The following is a 22,610-nucleotide window of genomic DNA, read 5'->3' as shown; positions in this document are numbered from 1 at the left end:
ACTAAATGAATATTTTTAATGGCTGCAGGATCATCACTTTTTGGGTGCTTATTATGTATGAGTTTTTAAATTATATTCTCACAGGTACAGCTCCAAACACACTCTGAGGTATGTAATATTACTATCTCCACTTTACAACTGGAGAAAACTGAGGTACAGAGGGGACTAGTAACTAGCTCAAAATTTAACAGGCTTCTTAGTGGTAGAGCAAAGATGATTTTAAGTCTGACTGAAATGTATCTTCTGGGACACCTGGGTGGCTCAGGCAGTTAAACGTCCGACTTCGGCTCAGGTCATGATCTCACGGTTTGTGAGTTCAAGCCCCACATGGGGCTCTGTGCTGACAGCTCAGAGCCTGGAACCTGCCTCAGATGCTGTGTCTCCCTCTCTCGCCCCCCCTCCTCCACTTGCGCTAAATAGATAAATAAATAAATAATCTTCCACCATAAGGATGTCCTGTAACTTATTCAGCCAATCCCCTACGAATGGCTATTTGGAGTGTTTCTAAATTTTTTGCTATCATAAATTGCACCGAAATTATCCTTGTAGCTAAATCAGACCGAACTCTCCCCAAACTGGGACAAAACCCTTAACATTAATACAAGCTTTACGAAGTCACCGGCTTACCCAGAAAGTCATCTGAGGACAGTGTTTCAAAATCCCAAACCTGAAGCACCAACACAGCTGGTGTCTTACACTCCATCTTCTCTAAGGAAAAGATGTTCTCCCTCTTTGTAATGACCATTTGCTTCTCAGCTGGGAGGTACTGAAATGGAAACAGGAAGCGCCAGTTGAAGTTCCCCTCGCCAGTCAAGGAGTTGTAATGCACGTCTGTCTCCTGCTTGTCATCTTCCAAACCCTTTATCCACCTGAGCGAACACAGAAAAAGAATTACACACTCTGAGTCCATTATTCAGGCATCAGTATAATCAAGAGTGATTTAGCTAGTTTAATGTGGCCACAGCTCATAGTTTTCAAATTATGATATAGTTAGATTCAGATGGAAGTTTCCATCGAATCTGAAAGAGACAAATAGGAGTCAAAGGGTCTGAAACAGAAACAAGATTCTCATTCTAAGCTAGATTTGGGAAATGTCTTCAATTGCTCTGGGATAGCCCTGAAGCCCCATGCAATAAAGAAGGAAAACTCAGGGGCACCTGGGTGGCTCAGCCAGTTAAGCTGACTCTTGGTTTCAGCTCAGGTCATGATCTCATGGTTCATGAGTTCAAGCCCCACATTGGGCTCTGTGCTGACAGGGTGGAGTCTGCTTGAGATTCTCTCTCCTCTCTCTCTCTCTCTCTCTCTCTGCCTCTCCCTCTCTCTCTCTCTCAAAACAAATAAATAAACATTAAAAAAAAAGAGGGAAGGGGCGCCTGGGTGGCTCAGTCGGTTAAGCATCCGACTTCAGCTCAGGTCATGATCTCACAGTCCGTGAGTTCGAGCCCCGTGTCGGGCTCTGTGCTGACAGCTCAGAGCCTGGAGCCTGTTTCAGATTCTGTGTCTCCCTCTCTCTCAGACCCTCCCCTGTTCATGCTCTGTCTGTCTGTCTCAAAAATAAATAAACGTTAAAAAAAAAAGAGGGAAAACCCAGGAAATGTGAAGGGAAAGTGTAATCTGAGTTTCCTCTCCCTCTGGGCACTCTTAGTGAGGGTACCACTTCTGCACCCATTGCCCTGGGGCCTCTCTAATTGGTCTGGTTTAGACCCCTGGTATCAGGCCTATGATTGGCCCCCTCCTCTCTGGTTCTGGGCCTCCAAAACCCAGAGGTCTGGATCAATGTGGCACAGAGGGTAGAAGCCTGTCTGCACCCACCTGAATTCTAATCCTGGCTCTGCCATTACTACCCGGAAAGCCATGGGTAAGTTATCCAACCCTTCTGTGCCTCTATGTCATTTGGAAAGTGGAAGCAATGACAGCACCTAGTTCATAGGGTTGCTCTGAAGAATTACATGAGGTAATAGCTGTAAAGTGCTTTGTGTCCTCCAAATTATATATAATGTTATTTCCTCTTAGTGTCATCTGCTCTCCCTCCTCAGTTTAGAGTAAGCTGCGATTAATACATTTTCCCCTAGTGCTTTATCCATGGTGAATTACTGGGCAAGTAGGTGCTTTTAATTCAAACTAATTGATAATTCTAAACCATTTGCTTTCTGAAAGCAGACATCCCTTCCCCACAAGTCAGGGAAAGATAAAGAACTTCCACATCCCAGAGGAGTGGTACCACTCAGAGTATGGATGCAATTATTTAGGTAAAGATTGTTCTCCGTCAGCCAATCTACATGTGGTATCCATTATGAGCCAAGGAGTGTGCTGTTAGAGGAGTGATGGGAGCACACAGAGATGGCCTTTGCCTTCATAGAGCTGTAGCCATAGAGGGAAGGGGACGGAGGGATGGAGGGGGTGGCAGAAGTCACCACTGAGAGATGTGCATATAACAAGGGAAAGAAGCTCAGCATCACTAAAGAGCAGAAAACAAGATGGGGCTGTAGAGATAGGAGGGGCTAGTCGTACAGGATACTTTAGGACATATTAGGGATCTAAATCTTTATCCAGAGAAAATAGAACGTCATTAAAGAGCCTAAAGTACAGGGTTGACTTGATCAGATTATGCTTTGAAAAGATAACCCATGGTTCAACATAGAGAACACATTATCAGAGTCAAGAGTGAATACGGAGAGACCAAGCCACATGGTATTGGTACTTCGGTGGCCCCAGCAAGAAACGATGGAGGGAAATGGTTGTGGTGTGGTGAAGACGGGGAGAATGGACAGTGCTGGTGACTATTTGGAATGCAAAATGGACAAGATTCAATGGCATACTAGAAATGGAGTCAACAAAGAAAAACGTTTCTTGTTTGGAGAAGGCAAAGAGATACCAAAACGAGGTGAGATGAGTTCACTACTTCTGAGATGGGTTTTATCTAAGGGGACATGTCTGAATCACTTTACCATCTCATTTCCCTCCATGATTAAGGGCTCACAGGAAGCCTACCAAGGTGTTTGTGTCATAGCCAATATGAGAGAGAGTGAGAGAGAGAGAGGGAGGGAGGGAGGGAGAGGGGGAAAATGTGGTTTCCTGAGTTCTAGGTTGGCATCTTTCCTTTTGATAGAACTAGTGAAGAGTAAGGTGTGACTTTTAGCTTCTGTATTAGTCTTACAATGTCCTTGACACTGAATCTCTCATCATTTGTGCCACATCTCTCTACTTGTTTCAGGTGTAAAGGTATTTTGAATGTCACTCAAAAGGCTTAGGTATCCAACATTTCACTGAAAAGAGATGTTTATATAATATTTCCTCACAAAAATATTTTTATAAGATAATAATTCTTAGCAAAGTGACCAAAGAATATTTGACAAAGGAAGTGACCTTATCTAAGAAGGTGAGTAAGATGAACTCCTATGGGAGGTGGGAGGAGTATCTTCCAGGAGGCATAGGTTCAGTTAGGGGTTAAAGGAGGAAGGAGGGGAAGAAAAGGGGGCATGGAGTTTGTTGATGACCTTACCCTTTAACATAAATATCACTTGACTTTTGTCCTGTGAAGATATTCTCATCCTCTAAAATGACATCTTCAGTGTTCCAGATGATTACCCTCAATTCATACCTGGGGTAAGGGAAGGCAGCATTAGGCTGAAGACCTTGAAAGCCGAACCAGCTGGTGTCTATGGGATTCTGGAATTCCTGTGAGTCTATAGGCTTCCTCAACATTACCAAGTTCAAAAATATCAACACTTAAGGTCTTGGTTCCATCAAAACCAAGTGTCCCAGCTTGAATCACCAAGGACATGAAGTTCTCTGAGCAGAAATTCCTTCCATTAGCTGATGTTTTTCAGAATGTTGCAGAATATTGAAGCTCCGTAGCCCCTACATAAAACAGGGGCCACCATTTCAATCATCACCACTGTTACCATTACTATCACTTGCCCCTGCTGTAAATGGCCAGATGGGAATGAGATGTGATTATCAGGTGCCAACTGATCAATGTAACCGATGTTACAATGCAAGAATCAATGTAATTAATCAAATGTCATGGTCTTTTGGTCTGCTACCATGGTCTCTTCCCCTGAATGTAGGGCTGCAGATGACTTACCCTTTCGGTTGCCTTGGCGAAATGTCAACTGGAGGTCCAGGTTGAGGCATATCTTTGGGAAACATGTCCACCCACATCTGCAGGCGGCCCTTTTTAAGAAAAGATCTCCTTTAACTCTGGTGGGGGTATTGCATGGGCAACTGACTTCATGGTTTTAACATATCCCTTTACTAGAAATGGATATTAGCTATGTATCATATCATATCTTATCATGTCATATGGATATTATTCATATTATACATGTTTAGAATATTTGTTGACAAAGACAGAACTTACATTTCTGTTAAGAATTAGAGCCTATGTTAAGAAGAAGGTAAAGGATAAGCTAACCCTTATTGAGCACCTACAATGTGGTAGACACAGTGCTGTGTATTTGATAAACATTACATCAATTCTCCCAATATCCTCAGTGGGTAGATGTTATTATTCCTACTTGACAGATGAGAAAACATCTTGCCCACACTTACACAGACAATATGAAGCAGAGTCTGGATTCAACCTTTGTCTGTTGACTCCAGAGACTCTGCTTTTTCTATAAACTCCTAAGGACTAAAAAGATAATACTATCTGTCAGAAGGATCATGCTTCATTGTTTCCAATGTGCCTTAACATCATTATCTCCATTACCGCTTACCCTGCCACCTGCCCGTGTTACACATTAAAACAAAACAACTAAGACTCAGGGAAGTCAAATGATATGAATCCTGTGGCTAACTAGTGGCAGAATAAGGCCTCCTATCCCTTGCTTTGGACTCCATGCATCAGAATTTACCCTGTTGCAAGGGATCCGAGAGCCCACGTGGGGAGAAGGTGCAGTGGATTCAATGCTCAGCTCTGTTGTATACATTCTAAGTACTCCATCAGCTCAGGCAAGAAGGTGAGTGACCAATAAGTCCAATAAGGACTGGGATGGTCAGGGGAGATTTTATAAGAAAAAAGGAAGGGAAAGAAGGGAAGGAAGGAAGGGAAGTTAGGAAGGAAGGAAGGAAGGAAGGAAGGAAGGAAGGAAGGAAAAGAAGAAGGAAGGAAGGAAGGAAGGAAGGAAGGAAGGCTTCCAACAGAGCAGGGAGGATTTGTAGGATTTAGGTGAAGGAGAGACTTTGGCTAGAAAAGACAAGAGCTTTCCTGGGGAAGGGACAATGTCAGCAAAGAGCATTTGGGAAGAGAAGGACCAATTAACGAAGGATTACAATCCTAAAGAGATATCAACATTCACTTGTAACCAAACAGCCACATAGTAAAATGAAAGATACCAGTAACCAAAAGATTTTAAATATCTGGTAGTAAATTTCAGGAATCGATCATAGGCTTCTACATGTGATAAGAGCTTATCTTTTCAAGGCACTCTCCCACACGTGCTGTCACTAGTGCTACACCCCAACACCACTGAAATAGCAGTGTGGGTGTTCCTGCTCCATTAGAGTCAAGCTTGTATGTTTTGACCAAGTGACACAGTGAGTGAGTCCAGGGCTGGGACAGGACTATAACTCAAACTGCCTGGGTAAAACCCCAGTTCTACTACTTAGCTGCCGATTCACTTTGAGCAAGTTACTTAAACTCTCTGAACCTCAATGTCTTCATCTTAAAAGTAAGTATCATAATAAGTACATCATGAGGCTGCATTAAGGAGTAAGAGTAAGGTGGTCCACATGCCCCTACTTGTCCAGGAAAATCCTGGTGGTGTCCCTGGTGGCCTCTTTCACTCTGAAAATGGTCATCATTTGGATAAACAATTCTATGGTCATCCTAATTAGGTGAGATTTTATGTAAAGGGCTTAGTACATAAGTACATATTAATTATGTACCTATGATTAATAAGTACATATTAAGAAGGCTCTTAATAAAGTTGATCTTCTCTTCCCTTCTCACTCATAACCCAGATCTCTGGTTATTTTTTCCACACACTTCCTCTTGCCAGTTCTTCAAAATAAGCCACCAGCTATTGCTTCTCTGGGAAAACTAGTGAACTGTGAAGTTACTGATAGATTCTGGACAAGGTCTTTTGGCTTCTCAAATATCAGCATTCTTTCCAGAGTTTGATAACTCAAATCCATTAAAAAAGCAAAAAGCACTAAATCCAACTCTGGCTTTAGGGCAGAACTTCTCACCCTCAACATTATTGACATTTTGGGCTGAATAATTCTTTGTTGCAGAAGGCCGTCCGTGCACCATGGGATGTCTAGTTGCATCTCTGACCTCTACCCACTAGATGCCAATAGTACCCCCACCCACATGAGACAACCAACAATATTTCCAGACATTGCTAAATGTTTAGGGCAGGGAGGCAAAATTGTCCCTGGTTGAGAACCATTATGATAGGGCACATAAGATTAACTTTTAGGGATGAAGCCCTATTCCTTGGGGGTGAACACTCCAGTTGGGGCCAGAACTGCCTTGGCCAATACCTGCTCCATTCCTGGCTTATCCTTGTGGTACAGCGGCCGAGTTTCTATGTGCTCAGGAACCAGCCTACACCCAACCTCTGGTATATCCTCCCAAGAATGTAAAACCCTGAGGGCCAGGTGCTCGTAAGACTCCACCGTCTCATCTGCATGGAAGAAAAAGAAATAAAGACAGTTGTCAGCTATAAGTGCTTGTAATGGAACAGTGATGGGCTGTCGGGTGCACTTTTAAACTCTTCCTTAAAGGTTAAATAAATATATTGAGGCACAGGGAGAGAGCAAAAGAGCAAAAGAGAACAAGGACAAAAAGAGAATGGAAAGAGGTAGGGGTGGAGTGAAGGGAAGGGAAGGGAAAGAGACAGGAGGTTTAGAGAATGGGAAGTGAGATGGGTTGAGAAGAAGACCAGAGAGCAGTCAAGGTCTCAGAGTCTGGGGCTCCATTTGCCCCTTGAATCAGATTTCTCTAGAGTCTATGAACTACAAGCTTGGCTTCAAGACACTGGAAAGGGTATATTTCCTGGAGATTTAAGACTGTTTGCTAATGCCGTAGTGTGAGAGGGCCTGGTGAATCAGGGTGACCCTGAACAAGGTGGTGAAATCACACAATATGTGTTCATGGAGGTCTTGTCTTTCCTCATTGTTGCTCCTTTCTAGCAACACACCTGCTCATAGGAAAGGTTCTCTGCTCTGTCATCTTATCAAAGAAGGCAATATGTAATAAAAACTACTGGTAGAAAAAGTACTTACAAAAATAACACAAAAATTGTTGGAAAAAAATCAAATTGTTTTGATAAAGTTCAGAATGGCCTAACTTGACATCTGGAAGTTGAGCTTGGTTTTAGAAAAAGGCCACACACACAGGCAGATCTCATAACAGCAGTAATTACAATCAGTAAAAGTTGATGGGAATGAACACATAAGCAATGAACTAAATCTTTTGTCATAAAGTTTAATCAGCCGAGTACAGATTTGATGAACATCCTTTCAGATTTCTGGCGGGCAAAAAACATGGTTTCATCGTGAAATGTAGAATATGGACCAAGGAACGAAATTGGCTTTAATAGAGTATATTGTGAAAAAATATTTTTCTCAACAAAAATTCATTAATCTGTTATTAACACACTACTCAAATGTCAAGTACTCTGCCTGCAAAAACCTTCAAGAGGTTTCTGAAGTCAAAATAACAAGGTGAAAAGCAATGTTGGCATCAAAGTGGTGGGGATCAACATAACAGTGTGAAAAGATCCGGAAATACGTCCTTAATTGGGTTCTCTGCATCGGACGCTCTGAACCTAGGTTTTGCAGGTATGAAGCCTGGCACCTGCGGATTTGCATCAAATGGACTGGAACGGCATTACAAGAATTGTTCTGCGTCGTTAAAGTAAACGTGGCTTTTCTTTTCTCGTCCAAAGTTTAAGAAAGCCTCCCTGGGATCTTCCTGGTATGTCCCAGTATGTTATACGGAAAATCTGCTTCTTGGTAGCGAAATAAGAGAGTTGCTGGTATAATATGTGTGAGGGTAATTTGGATCGTGTCCAATGACTTACCTTATATAATATTTATTTTGAGGTTACTGCCTAACCTTCCAACGCAACACTCCTATTTAGGTGATACGTGCTATAAAAATATCAGCAGTGTGCAAAAATATGTATGAGGAAGTTCATGGTAGCATTGTCCAAAAAAAAAAAATGGACACAATGTAAATAAAGCACACAGCCTTAAGAGGGAATATTATAAATAACAGTTCGAGGAACAAAGGAGAATTGTCATAACACCAGCATGCAGCATGCTTATTTCTGAATTTGAGGGTTAGGAGTGATTTTCTACCACCGGCATGAATTACTTTACAATAGATGACTGCAGTCCCCAGCCAGAAATACCACCGGAGCAGGCTTTTTAAAAGAAAAGCAACATCAGCAGACTACACTGTGGGAGTTACCAGTGTCCTCCTCTGTGAAGACTGTTTTTCCAGAAAAGACCTGGTTTCCTATCTGTATTTTCCCAGGGCGAAAGTAGGGTCCATCCAGTTTATTGTCTTTGCAGAGCTTCGTGAGGATCTCGGTGGGTTTGGAGGTGTCTCTCCAGGCATTGTATCCTTCTCTGAAAAGAGGAGGAAGGATGGATAGGGTGAGGCCTGCCTTCCCCTGGGAGGATACCCTCAAGGTATCCAATAAAAGGACCACCGAAGTGGGATCCATAGTTTCTTCCGATTTCTTGCCGCTCCATACACTTGGGGCTAATGTGTTTTGTTTTGTTTTCTCTCTTTGGTGGTCAGTACCTCAGCATCTGCATGCTCGTATGAAAGGCAGGACTTCTGAGTAGCTTGACATAAAAGTCCACTAAGGTAGTTTTTGTTTTTGTTTTTGTTTTTGTTTTTGTTTTAGCAATGTACCTTAAAAAAATTGAGGGGAAATTCACATAACATAAAATTGAGCAACTCAGTGGCATCAGTACATTCGTAATGTTGTGCAACCGCTGTCCAGTTTCAAAAACTTTTCATCACCCCAAAAGAACACCTGTACCCACTAAGTGGTTGTTCCTTAATCCCTGCCTCTCCTCAGCCATTGGCAGCCAGCCATCTGCTCTCTGTCCCTATGGGTTTCTTGGCATGCAGTTCTGCTTTTGTCCTGTCCCTTGTGGAAGTGCCATTTGACTACTTCTTCTAAGAGGAAAGCCTAGCTCATCCCTTCAATTTCTTTGCTCCTTTCTCCCCCTCTTCCCCCACCAAAATCCTGGTGGAGGCTCATGTCACAGGTATAGCGAGTCTAGATGTGCTGTTTCTCTAATCAGGGATTTTCCTGGTGGTCAGTTTCTCAATCTTCCCAACCCCTTCTTCCCTTAAACACCAGCTGTTTGGTTAAAAAATATTAACTCGCAATGAAATGCTCCTTATGAGCCACGACCAAGACGAGCTTGACTTCTCTGCTCATTGGGACACAGGATCCATCAGAATGAAACTTAAGTATTTAAATCAATCAAAACATAACTATAAAGCGGTTTTCCTACATTGTGCTAGAGGCATGAGGATCCTGAAAACTTCATCCAAGCCATGCCCAGAGCCATACATACACAGGCCTCCCCAGAAACAGGTGCTCTTGTTTGGTTTTGTTTGGGGGTGCTCTTGGGGGGGGGGCTCTCATCTATTTGTGTTAAGTTTATTTCTTCTGAGAAAGAGAGCACAGGCATGAGTGGGGAAGGGGCAGAGAGAGGGAGAGAAAGAATCCTAAGCAGGCTCCATGCTGCCAGCACGGAGCCCCATGTGGAACTCCAACCCACAAATCATGAGCTCATGACCTGAGCCGAAATCAAGAGTCAGATGCTCAACTGACTGAGCCACCCAGGCGCCCCTATTTTTAAAAATGTACCAAACGAAGGTTGTAACTCCCTTGACTAAACTACCCTGCTCTCTGTTAGTTCTGCCATCAGGAAATTCTTCTGAACAGAAGAGACACCACACTGGCCTGTGGCTTCCTCCCCTGACTTCAGAGCGAGAAGAGCCAACCATTCTCTGAACGGCACCTTCTCAGGTACTTTGGATGTGTAAACACCCCGGGGCGGGGGCGGGGGCGGAGGGGGGTGTTATACATTCACCAGAGTCCCCAAAACTGACCTGGATTTCTAGGCTATCGAAATAATGATTTCAAAAAATACTTAATGACACTAAATTAGTGTCACTAACGCTCACAAGAGTAGGTGACAACAAGCAGCTTACAAAATGACATGGATAGATGGTATGAGGCCAACTTTGGGGGGAAATGGCATAGGAAAAATCCGGAAAGGAAATATTGCAGCCTTTTTTTTTATATAAGTTATGTCTGGGTGGAATAGTCTGAGCATAACTTTGTACTTTTCTGTATTTCCTCGATTTTCTGCGAGTACATGTTATTTTACATTCAAGAAAACTATTTCTAAAATTACACCACGGACATCTAATGAATGTTTTTATATTTTCCTGGCTGACATTCGTAAGATTTTTATTTTTTCTGGAGATATCAGATAAAACACACTTAAGGAAATATAGAGCTGATAGTCTATACTTTGAAATGAAGCAGAATTCAAAATCATTGTAAAGAGTGAGAGCTGGGTCCACTCCTCCCTCTTTGTAAGGCAGGGATAGCACCTCACGGGCTTGAGAGAACTGAATGAGGTGTAGTGTCTGCCATGTCCCAAGCACTCAGGAGAGTTCATTATAATTAACTGGGATTTGGGTATTGGTATTCTGCTAATAATTCTCCTAATGTCAGTCTTCACCAGGAAAGTCTGCCCACTGGGCCCGGCCAGTTGAGTGAACGTGTATAATTCAGCTCTTGACTCTTGAAGACCCTGCCCTGGGTTCTGAATCAGCACTGCCTCCCCAGCCCCAACCCTGGAGTTCAGTGAACGATTTCCCCAACCAGCCCTGCTGACATGGAACCCCTCTGGCACATTCCAGCTGGCCTTCCCAGAGCAGGCCGGTGTGAGGCACGGCTGCTGAACACCAACAGTGCCCCCCCCACGCCCCCACCTCCCAGCTCCCCGAAGGAAGAACCTACATCTCATACTGGCTCTGCAAGCCACAGATAGCTCGGTGTCTGCTGTAGAAGCGGTTCTCCAGGTCGATCCGGGTCTCGCCAATGAGGTCGTCTGTCCCGATCATGTCATGGTCGTAGATGAGGATGGAGAGCAGGGACTCCTTCGGGAACGTGGCCTGGATCTCAAATGACCTGTGGTCCAAGTAAAGGCATTAGGAGTCAACAGCATCTGGCAACACAGGGAGCGTCTGCCAGCCCTGCTTTTAGCTAGCCTGTGGTTCTCACGAACTTGCTCAACACTCAGCAACTCAACGAATACTTAGCAGGTATTTATTTGGTTTAGCGTTTCATTGAGATTCGATCAATTTCCAATTCTGTGGTCAGTTTCCAGTAGCCCATAGTCTCCCCTTCCATGGGCTGCACCCTGCAATCATCCAGGGTGACGGCAAGATGGGTGTGAGAAATCTGGAGGGTTTGCTCTTGAACAGAACTGGCTTCCAATGGTTTTTTTTTCTTTTTTTTTTTCTAAAGTAGGCTCCATGCCCAGCGGGGAGCCCAATGTGGGGCTTGAACTCACAAACCTCAGATCAAGACCCGAATGGAGATCAAGAGTTAGAAGTTCAAACGACTGAGCCACCCAGGTGTCCCCTAACTTCTAATTCTGGATTTGAATCTGCAACTTGTCAGGTTTAAAACTTTGGGAAAGTTATTTCATCCCTCTCAGCCTCCTTATGTGTAAGCGGGGATCAATATGTCTTCTTTGCAATATAGCATGGTCGTTACATGTGATATTGTTCACACAAACCACACATTTAGCGTCCAGGTATTCAACTGGTCCCCAATCATTGCCATTCCCTTTCCCCTTCATTGTTCCTTTGTCAGGGAACGTCAGCTGAGTTTGTTTTAAATGAAAACCCCTCGGAAGATGGAAAATCCCAAAAACAGAATTGCAGGACTACAAAGCCATCTCTGGAAAATTCTGAGCCCCTCGACAACAGAGACCTGCCTCCTTCAGCTGCACTGCTGAAGCCCTTGCTTTTCCTGCAGAGAGCACACAATTGAATGTTCCTCTGAACTGGAAGGGATCTCAGGGACCAGCATATCCAACCTCTTCACTTTACAGATAAGGAAATTGAAACCCAGAGAACATAAGTGACTTGCCTGCCCCTGACCATTAATCAGGTCAAACTAGGATCAGTGCCAGCTCCCTGACCCCCTAGCTCTAAGCTCATTCCCTGATGCCACACCAATGCAAGGTGCTGAAAGGAAAAACAGTGCTGTGGGGTTTCCTGGGACAATGTGTTATCCATGCTGCTGAGCATTAGAGGAGATAATTAAGAAATACGTTTTGAGTGGATTTGGCGAAGTGTCTTCTCGAAAGCACAGTCAAGGGCGCACCAGTGTTCTCCAGCTGTTTCTAACTCTGGCTGCCCTGGGACAGGTGGGGTGGGCTGGTCTGTGAGCGAGGGGCCAAGAGGAGAAGGGGAGGAAGGGAGAACGGAAGGCCCCGTTACTTCCTTCCACGTCCGCAGGCCTGTCTGGGCTGCTGCCTTGCGGTCAGACCCACTTAGCCCTGGCTCTCACCCTCCACTGTGGCAGCCACTGCAATCCCAGCACAGCCCTGAGCCAATTAACCCTCTCCTGAGAGAAAGAAGCAAAAACACCACAGCTCCACTGACTGTAACAGACTCGGCAGGTCTAGAGATAGGGCTGTGCGGGGAAGAAACCCACGTGTCTTCCACTGGAAGGCACAGCATTGCCTGGGGCTCCAAGATGCCGATTCCCAACTATACTTGATATTCTGGACGTGTCTCACAAGGAAGTCTCCAGCCACTATCTCTGGGGCTGGCTGTCACACAGCTGCTACCAGCAAGGAAGACTTGTTAAGTGCTTAACTACCCTGGCAACCATGACAGAAGACCCAGTTGCTTTGGTCCGTCTTCCCAAGTGGAGTGTTCATAGATTAACCTCTCCTGACTTTTCACTGGAGTGTCATTAAAAGAGCTACCCAAAATAGCTCACCATGGTTGGACTTCCAGTCACTGGGGGAAAAGCTAGGCTTATATCAACTTGTGTGCCAATGAGATACTACCTCTAAATATAACGGCGGTTGAGAAATGAGGAGGCCTTGGGACACCTGGCTGGCTCAGTCAGAGGAGCATGCGACTCTTGATCTCAGGGTTGTGAGTTTGAGACCCACGTTGGGTATAGAAATGACTTAAAAAAAAAAAAGAAAGAGAGAGGGAAAGCATCATGAAATGGGTAAAAATGGGGCCTTATTGAAACATTTCAGTACCTCTAAGCTTCAGAGGAAAGATGTCCCATTCATCCATTCTTTTATGTATTCATTTGTTCATTTGACGTTTATTATGCACTCACTGTGTGCCAGGCACTGTGAGTTAAGAAAATGAGGAAATGCCAAAGTCTGTGGACATGCACCACCTCAGGATGATGCAGAGTAGCAGGGCCCATTAAATCTGACTGGAAACTGAAGGTTTGTCCATCCATCTGTTCATCCATTTATGCATTCTTTCTACAAATACTTGCTGAGCATTTATCTGCTCTGTTGTAGGTCCTAGGGATGCAGCATTGAACAGACTAGACCAAGTCCCTGCTCACATGGAGCTTACCCTCTTGTGGGGAGATAGGCGACAGCCAAAAAACACAGAAGCATATCAAGGTATGTCAGAGACTATGAAGGAAAGGAAAGCAGGCAAGGTGCCGGGGGCATCACGGGGTGGAGCCTGTGACATCCTCATTCAGTGAGGTCGCAAAGAGGGATTCCCCAGACCCCAGGTCAGGCACAGGGGCCCTCTACTTTGCCTGCTGGAACACGCAGGACTGAGCCAGCAAATTCTGTCCCTGAGTAACAATGAGAAACGCGTCCAAAAAAACATCTATGCATGGAGGGCTTCCAGAAGAGGTACCACCGTGCCAGAGGCTGGAGGGAATATTCCATCATCCTCTTCTTTGGTTTACCACAGCCATAAACGGGGGTCATGAAACGAGTCTAATTCATGGCACTGAGGTAGCTAATAAAAAGTGACTACAAAGGACCTGGGAAAGGAAGTGCTAGTTACAGAAAAGGAAGACAATAATAAAGGTCATCTCTGCATCAGGGAAGCAAGGGCAAGTTTCCCTGGCACCACTGTTTTACTCATTCTCATTAATGGGAACAGGCAAGATCATTTATTGCTTCATTTCCTCCAGAGCAATAAAGTGTTAAGAGGTTGGTTCTGATCAAATGTCAGAGGGCCCACTGTGATTACCAAAGTGTAAATGAACCTAAATGAGGCTGATGGAGAGTTCATCTCACGCTCCTTGTTATTTATGCAAGAAAAAGAGAAACTGAATAAAGTTAGGACGAATCCATTGCTAAAATGATTAGCACGGGGGAGAGGAAGGAAGCAAATGTGTTCTGAGTATCAACTATGTGCTAGTGGGGACAACGTGCTGTATGTTTAATCATTTGAAGGTCACTGGGAGTCAAGTGTCATTATTAGTGTTTGATCGAAAAACTGGGATCAGAGAGGTTAAGTCTCCTGCATAAAGTTACACAGCCTATACGTGGCAGAACGTAACCCACATCTACCTGACTCCATAGGTAGCAGGTCCACAAACCCAAGGAGAGAACACAAACATGTGCCGCCTCCTGTTAGAAGACAAACAGGGGCAGTAGGGTTGCTGTGAACCGGAGAACACCTCATCCACCTGAACGTGCACAAATGCAACGCCTGTTGTAACACTTCGCAGGAAAGCAAAACACAAGCAGAGGACACAGTTCAATTGGTTTACTTCAGGGGTCACTTCAAACGAGCTGCAAAATTATAGGATGGAAAATCCCTTTGATAGGAGACAAAAGACCAAAGGTGTGGCCCCTTCTCCCCTACTCATGAGCTGTGTGAACTTGAATAAGTTTCTAAACCTTTCTGGGCTGCACTTGCCTTTTGTAAAAAGGAAATCTCTCTGTCCAAAGGAACGAGGCTGAATCTGATGACCATTCAAGGTGCCTCTTAAATTTGAGATCGAGGAAAACCATTCTTGGAAAACTATGGGCATAACCAAATTCCTAAAGGGACCAAGGAAAGAATCTGGCCCTTCTCCACTAAGGTTAGGTTTGATTGGCTGTTACCAAAGGCAGAGGTCAGCTCTTAAGAGCTTGCCACATTCACTCAGACACACAACGTACACACCAGTCCCCCCACAGAAACACAGCAGGAGCAAATGCACACAGGGCGGCACATCACAACCCAGATAGCCACTGACCTTCCAAATACTGGGTTCAGTTGTTTGGGGATGTATTTGTCCCGGTCTTTGATTTCTGTTTGGCCAAGCTTGATCACAATGTAGGGATCTGCTTTGCCGTCCGGATCAGCTGGGCTGAGATTAAATGCCTGGAGAGGAGAAAGAGAACCCTGTGGCCCAGTGGTTCTCAACATTGTCTGCACACTCAGATCACCTGGGAGTTTTAAAAAATATGGATGCCCGCATTCCATCTGCAGATTCTAATTTAATCGGCCTTGAGCTTTGGGACTTTTAGAAGCTCTCTAGATGATTCTAGTGTGCAGCCAAGGTTAAGAACCACCGCTTTAGCCTCTCCATTCTGCCGCTGAAAGAAAACTTATCAGCTTTTCTCAAGTCGAACTTTCCCTAGAGTCATCTCCCCAGTGGAAAGTAGCACTTGACAGAGTAACGAGCACCATGTTGGACAGGAGCCAGGAGGCATGACTTTGAGTTCTGATCCCATGTCTTACGTGATCTTGGGCATCTATCCATAAAATCATGGGGAAGGGGGCACCTAAAGGCTCACCCCACAACTGATGGGCTCTGAATCCATGACTCCATCAGGCCTGCATTTAGCACTGGCCAGGTGAGTAATGGTCTGTTTCTCAGAGTGAGGTCTGCTTCCAGACAAGCTGGGCCTAAATTCACCACAGGGAAATGCTTTGTAAGGGAAGACCCGGCGAGGGGGCTGGAGAGGAGTGATAACATGGAGAAATTCTGCAGAGATGAGAGCTGAGTGAGAAACGATCCTATTTTTAGGACTCTGGCCTACAGATGGAATGTATAAGCACACAAAGCTCTATTTTCCAGGATGTTCATTTGGGCACTGTTTAAGAGCCACATTTGTAAACAACCTGTGTGTCAATTACTTAGGGAGAAACTCAATCTAAAACACCCCTTTCCTCATTTGCTCTCGTCACATCACCGAATTTTAATTCTTTACGTGGCAGTTATCTCCGACATTCATCTCATTTATCCGTTCCTCTGTTGATTTTTTATGCTGTCTTCATCCCCACACCACCCCTGGCTGGTATGTAATCTCCATCAGAGCAAGAGCACGGTCTATCGCATTCATTATATTATCTCCAGGACCTAGAACAGGGTCTTAGGATTTGTTGAAAGGATGAATAAATGGATACTACATTAATTCAAGAAAACACTAGGTGGCTACTACAAAAAAGAGGAACACCTGTATGTACTGATCTGGAAAATATCCAGGTGATACTTAAAAAAAGAAGAGAGAGATTAGTATGTAATGCATGAAGCAAGACTCTGTTAAGTAAATACTTGGATGTAGCTATAGACTAGTATAATTACAGTTGATTCTTAAAAACATGGGTTTAAACTGTGCAGGTCCACTTACACATAGGTTTTTTTTTTCAATAAATACAGCATAATACTGTAAATGTATTTTCTATTCCTTATGATTTTTTTAAAATGTTTATTTGTTTATTTTGAGAGAGAGACAGCACGAGTGGGGTAGGGCAGAGAGAGAGGGAGTGAGAGAATCCCAAGCAGGCTCCACACTGTCAGCACAGAGCCCGACGCGGGGCTCGAACTCACGAACTGTGAGACCACGACCTGAGCTGAAATCAAGAGTGAGACACTTAACCTACTTTTACTGTAAAAATACAGTATATAATACAAATGATATACACAATACATGTTAATTGACTGTCTATGTAATCAGGAAGGCTTCCGGTCAACAGTGGGCTATTAGGAGGTAAGTTTGGGGGGGGTCAAAAGTTATACATAGATTTTCCACTAAGAGGGGTTGACACCCCTCACCACTATGTTGTTCAAAGGTCAACTATGGATCTGGATGTGTTTACATATTCATAAGAAAAGTAAGTTATTTCTGGGCATAGAATTGCAGAGGTGAGGAGATTTGATTTCTTTTTCGATGTAACTTTTAAGTCGTATTATTTTTTACATTTTTGGATGTTTTATTAAACGAAATTAACTTATTATTTAGTTCGTTGATTAAATCTTAGCGTGAGAGAGCAAATCACATAATCACTGTTACTAGCACTGCCAGTGAAACTCACTGACTGTCCCTAATTGCAGGGAATCTCTCTTTTCTGCAACCAGGGCCACCACCAACTTACTCTCCATTTGTCCAAGCCCCGCCCATCCTCCAGTTCCAGCCCACACCCTCCCACCCCCATGCTGCTTCCTAAGCAGGAGCCTCATCCGTACTCCTGGCTTTTGTCTATAGGATACCAGACACATGAAATGCGTGCTGTGGATATTTGCCGAATGAGAAAATAAATAATAATCCTCTCCAATCTCTGTGGTCCAAGATATTTCTCCCTCTCCTTCCTACTGTTCCTACCCTCTATTTCTGGATTCCCCAAAATATGCTCCAAAGAACCATAGTTCTGTGGGATTTTCTGCAGAGGGGGGAATAAAGGTGTGGGGCAAGAAGTTTAGGAAATGCTGCTAAATATTCAATAAATAGGCTTCTTTCCTTCTGGAATTCTCTCATACCTTGAATGTGCTAATGGGCTTTGTGCATCTCAGGGGTTGAGAAAGGGAAAAATTATTATGTGCACTATTTCTCAAAGTTATTTGAACACAGGGTCTGTTTCCTGAGGAATGCATATTAATGATCTCTCCCATGCCATGAGTGACCTCCTGAACAAAATGTTGAAAAGGCAGTCTAAACTATCCTATGGGTGGGTGTTTAATATAGATGACCCAGAACTGCCAATGATTCTTTATAAGTACTTCTAATATTTCCAACTAGATTGTCACTTCCTTGAGGGCAGAGACCCTGTTGTTTTGTTTTGTTTTGTTTTGTTTTGTTTTGTTTTGATCACCACATCCTTGATGATTAGAACATGCCAGACACATGGTGCTGCAGAGGACACATGGAGACCGCATCATGGAAAGGCAACATTTTCATTTTCCCTGAGTATTAGCAAATAATTTATCTTTGTTTTATGCTTCATTTATGTTTCTAAAAAAGGGTGTAGGCAATTTAAGCAAGGACTTGGTATAAAATAAGACTACTGCAATCAAATAAGATTATGAAAATCAACTCCAAGGGCAGGAGATGAAAACAAATACATGAGCCACAAAGGCTCAGCAGAGATTTGCTTTGATTGAACATTAGATCTGGCCCCAAGCTTCCAGGCAATCAGGTCAAAAAGTTTCATAATCAAAGTGTAGTGCTCTCCACCAAGAAACAGACTCTTAACTGCAGAGACGAAACTGCTGGTTGCCAGAGGGGAGGCGGGTCGGGGGACGGGGGAAACAGGGGATGGGGATTAAGGAGGGCACTTGTCCTGATGAGCACCGCGTGATGTATGGAAGTGTTGAATCACCAAATTGTACACCTGAAACAGTATTACACTGTATGTTAACTAACTGGAATTTAAACAAAAACTTACAAAAAGAAAAAAAAGTGTAGTGCTCTCATTATCAGAAAGCAAGAAGCCTAGAGCAGAAGCAATATTTTTCTTGGAAGTACACTTGGAATGAAATTTCTCACTGCAACAGTGGAGAGGCATCGCCACGGGGGAGGACTTCGCAGTGACGGCTGCCCTGGTCAGCCCTGGTTCTGCTCTCTTGCCTGTGAGCTTCCTGTTCCAGCCTTAATTTGGTTTTCTCTCCAGCTATCAGGCAACCACAGAGAGCAAATGAAGCCACGCAGAGCTGTCTTACCTGCCCAGGAAGTATCTTCCGTAAGTGAAAAGCCAGCAAATGTGCATGTTATCAACCAAACTTCATACCCCTGTTATGGTTTGCAGTGTGTGTTCTCAAAATGCTGTGTTGAAGCCCTAACCCTTAATGTGACTGTATTTGGAGATAGGGCCTTTAGGGAGCTAATTAAGGATCTATGAGGTCATAAGGGTGGTGCCCAAATCCAACAGGACTAGTGCCCTTATAAGAAGAGGAAGAGATACCAGGTCTCCCCTTCCCTGTCTGTCTGTCTCTCTCTCTCTCACTCTCTTGCTCACTCACTCACCCTTGCTGTGTGTGCATGTGTGTGTGTGTGTGTGTGTACATGTGCACAGAAGAAAAGCCATGTGAGGACACAGTAAGGAGGTGGCCATTTACGAGCCAGGAAGGGACACCTTATCAGAAACCAACTCTTATGGCACCTTGATCATGGACTTCCAGCCTCCAGATCCATGAGGAAATAAATGTCTGTTGTTTAAGTTACCCAGTCTGTGCTATTTTGTTACGGCAGCTGGAGCAGATTAAGACAGTCCCTCAGAGTAAACAAGGGTGGCTTACCGCGACAATGTACACCCTGATCAGGACTTTGACCGGGTGGTTGGGAGGAACCCCTTGCTGGATTCTCAGCTGCCCACAGTCCTCGATGCTGGAATCCGTGGGGCTCTTGTAGATGCAGAAGGAGCCCTGGAACCACAAAGCATGACTCAGTGAAACAAGACGGTCATGTGGCCATCAAAAGCCATCGAGGGCATAGTGCTGGGAAAATGAGCATCGCCTGGGACCCAGCATGACCTGGGCTGGCATTACCCTTGCCTCTGGGTGTCCTCAGGCAACTCACGTAACCTGCTTGTATCTGAGCTTCTTCACGGGACATCAGGGAATCGGTATTGGTGCAGTGACACCCCCCTCACATTGTCAGGTGAGGAACATAAACAGGAGCATCAGATAGGATGCCGAGTACCTTATACAAAGGGGCGCTGAGCTGATACTTTCTCCCACCACCTCCTTCAAGCCTGACTGCAGTATTTCCTATTTTCAGATGCCACCACTGAGGCTCAGGGAGGTCAAGTACAAGATCAGGAAGCTAGCTAGGATTATGAGATTGAGAAGTGGTGAAGTGCGGTACCTACACTATTTCCAACGTGCTGCCCTGTGTCACATGGCCCAGCACACCGCAGTTCAGAGTAAGTGCCGACCCCTGCTTTGTGGTACTGCCACTAGGAGTCGGCTAGAATGAAGGGCTAGTGTTGTTTGATGGTTTAATTATCCAATTGGTAGATCTGTATAGATCATATATTGGGTAGGTCAGGGGTGGAAGAAGCAAAATAAAATTCAGTGATCCTTTTAGGTAACAGCTCTATCTCCTTATATCCCATCAGATTGAGTTCCAACTCACTTCCCTGGCCACAAACCAAATATCTCAAAAGACAGGGCTAAGCCTTATTGAGTTCTAGAAAGGGTCTTGTGCACAGACTAAGGGATCTTCTTACACACTTCCCATACCGCAGTCTCATTAACAGAACTGAGTCGTATCTGACATTTTACAGACAGGAGACCCAAATAAAAGAGTTAACTTTGGAACTTGCCTTAAACTTCCCTATGACCCGGTCCCCATCGAGGCCATGGTCATCCTCTGTAGATTTGCCTCTGAACAGTTCAAAGGTTTTCACCCAGTCTTCAAAATGGTTGAATTCACTCTCAAGGTCACTATCATATATCTTTAGGGAGAAGGGAGAAGAGTGAGATCAGAGGAAGGAAGGCCCAGGACTGATTAAATGAGAAGTGCCAAGATTCTCCAAAACCAGCCTTGATATACACCCACTGGAAAAATCTAAGAAGCCCACTGTTAATTTATTGTTAGCAAGATAAGGAATATGATTGAGTCAGCACTCCTAGAACTAGCTACCACTCTGAAATTTATAAAACCTTTTGGATAAACTTTGAAGTTCCAACAAGTGTGGCTACACCAAAATTAAAAAAAAATGTATATGGCTATAAATATGAGAAACTTTTTTATAGTGAATTGATGTCATTTGGTTGTTGGACATAGACTAATATTCTGAAGACATTCAAATCAGTAAATGTTCATTAAGCACCTAATTCTTTACACATAAGGTGACAGAATATTTGTTTTTGTTACCATACATACAGTCATGGATTTTTCAAGTGTGAAGTTATGTATATACACTTTAGAAATGCAAAATCAAGTTGAGTTTTAGGTTTGGTAATATAATTGAATCACATAGTCAAATTTCCTATCAAAATTACTTATCCAAATTTGTTATATGTAATTTTCATACTCCCAATTTTTTTTCTTTTTTTTTTAAAGTTTACTTATGTATTTTGAGATAAAGAGGGAGAGAGTGTACACGCACATGAGCAGGGGGAAAGCAGAGAAAGAGGGAGAGAGAGAGAATCCCAAGCAGGCTCTATGCTGTCAGTGAAGAGTCCAATTCAGGGCTCGACCCCAAGAACCATGAGATCATGACCTGAGCCAAAATCAAGAGCTGGATGCTTAACTGACTGAGCCAACCAGGAGCCTCAATACTCCCAATTTTCATATCCATAAATATGCCTCTAGCTAATAGCCTCTGACTAATGTTAAGATTGGTCTGACAGAGCTGACTGTAGGGAGAGTTAAAAGTCCTGCTATTTTGATCATATTTTGAGCATGATAATGTCCATCTCTGAGAGCTGAGCCGAGGGGAACTCATCCACTGCAAATTATCTTGCTGGATCCAAGTTAACCAATATAAGTTATGCCCCTTCTTAATATGAGGACATAGAAAACAGAAAATCAGCAAGCTCCATTGTTTGGGCTTGCATGCTTGTTAAGGTTCATTTCTCTGCATCCGTGATTGTAATGAAGACAAAGGAAGTTAGTTCAGACAAAGGCATTACTAGGGTTGACTGACGCAATAACAGAACCCGCCTCCAGAGCCTCCCACCCCATCCATGGCCAAGAGGGCTGTGTCCACACACTTGCAAGACCGCCAGGTTGGGGATTTCTTCTTTGAGTTTCTTCTTGAGCATTTTGTCTTTCTTCTTCTTTGGCCCATCTTCTATATTTACCACCACCTCGTCTGGTTTCACCCCTGTGGGTATTTAATGGAAATTGTTAGGCTTCTCAGGGCTGTTGAGAAGGAACAAAGTCAAACTCCCTCTTTCCCTTTGTTCTGGCATGTATGTCATGACTTTTGTTTCCAAAAAGAAATAGCAACATTTCGCTGCAGGATTGGGAGGAGATGTCACTCACATAGCAATGCAATGACATCACATCCCCCCCCCCCCCCCCCCCCCGGGGCCAGGCAATGTGCTGGCCTGTCCTGGTATATGTAGGAATTCATTAAACTAGGCACAGAGAGGGAAGTAAGTAAGCTGCCCAGTCATCCAACTAGCTAAGAACAGACCCAAGTTGGACAGACTCCAAAGCTTTTAGTTGTATTTGCTCTTAGATCTGCTTAGGGACTTGAGATTCAACTAGTTCAGCAACCTGAGGCTCGATATGCTAAGGGTCTTGCAGCAAGTCACAAATGTAGTTAGAGAGATTACTCAGGAATCTTCCAGGAGCAGTCTCTAAGGAAAAGACCGCCTGAAGCAGACCCCTGGCTCTGCTATTTTCCAGCCATGTAAACTTGA

General features: G+C 44.0%; 1 protein-coding gene across 1 annotated transcript in view; it reads right to left on the bottom strand.

The window, feature by feature from the left end:
• The window catches only part of FER1L6 (fer-1 like family member 6), a 120,965-nt gene that overhangs the window by 16,883 nt on the left and 81,472 nt on the right, over positions 1-22,610 (bottom strand). Inside the window, exons 28-37 of the mRNA XM_043601705.1 lie at positions 21,954-22,066; positions 20,558-20,689; positions 19,530-19,655; positions 15,267-15,394; positions 11,022-11,192; positions 8,429-8,589; positions 6,493-6,635; positions 4,088-4,176; positions 3,503-3,601; positions 628-869 (exon numbers count right to left, since the gene is read on the bottom strand). Coding sequence (XP_043457640.1) covers positions 628-869; positions 3,503-3,601; positions 4,088-4,176; positions 6,493-6,635; positions 8,429-8,589; positions 11,022-11,192; positions 15,267-15,394; positions 19,530-19,655; positions 20,558-20,689; positions 21,954-22,066 — 1,404 coding nt within the window. The remainder of the gene's footprint in view (positions 1-627; positions 870-3,502; positions 3,602-4,087; positions 4,177-6,492; positions 6,636-8,428; positions 8,590-11,021; positions 11,193-15,266; positions 15,395-19,529; positions 19,656-20,557; positions 20,690-21,953; positions 22,067-22,610) is intronic.

This window comes from Prionailurus bengalensis, chromosome F2, assembly GCF_016509475.1.
Source record: "Prionailurus bengalensis isolate Pbe53 chromosome F2, Fcat_Pben_1.1_paternal_pri, whole genome shotgun sequence".
NCBI lineage: Eukaryota > Metazoa > Chordata > Mammalia > Carnivora > Felidae > Prionailurus > Prionailurus bengalensis.
Note: the sequence above shows the minus strand (reverse complement) of the source record. Positions and strands in the feature narration are given on the sequence as shown.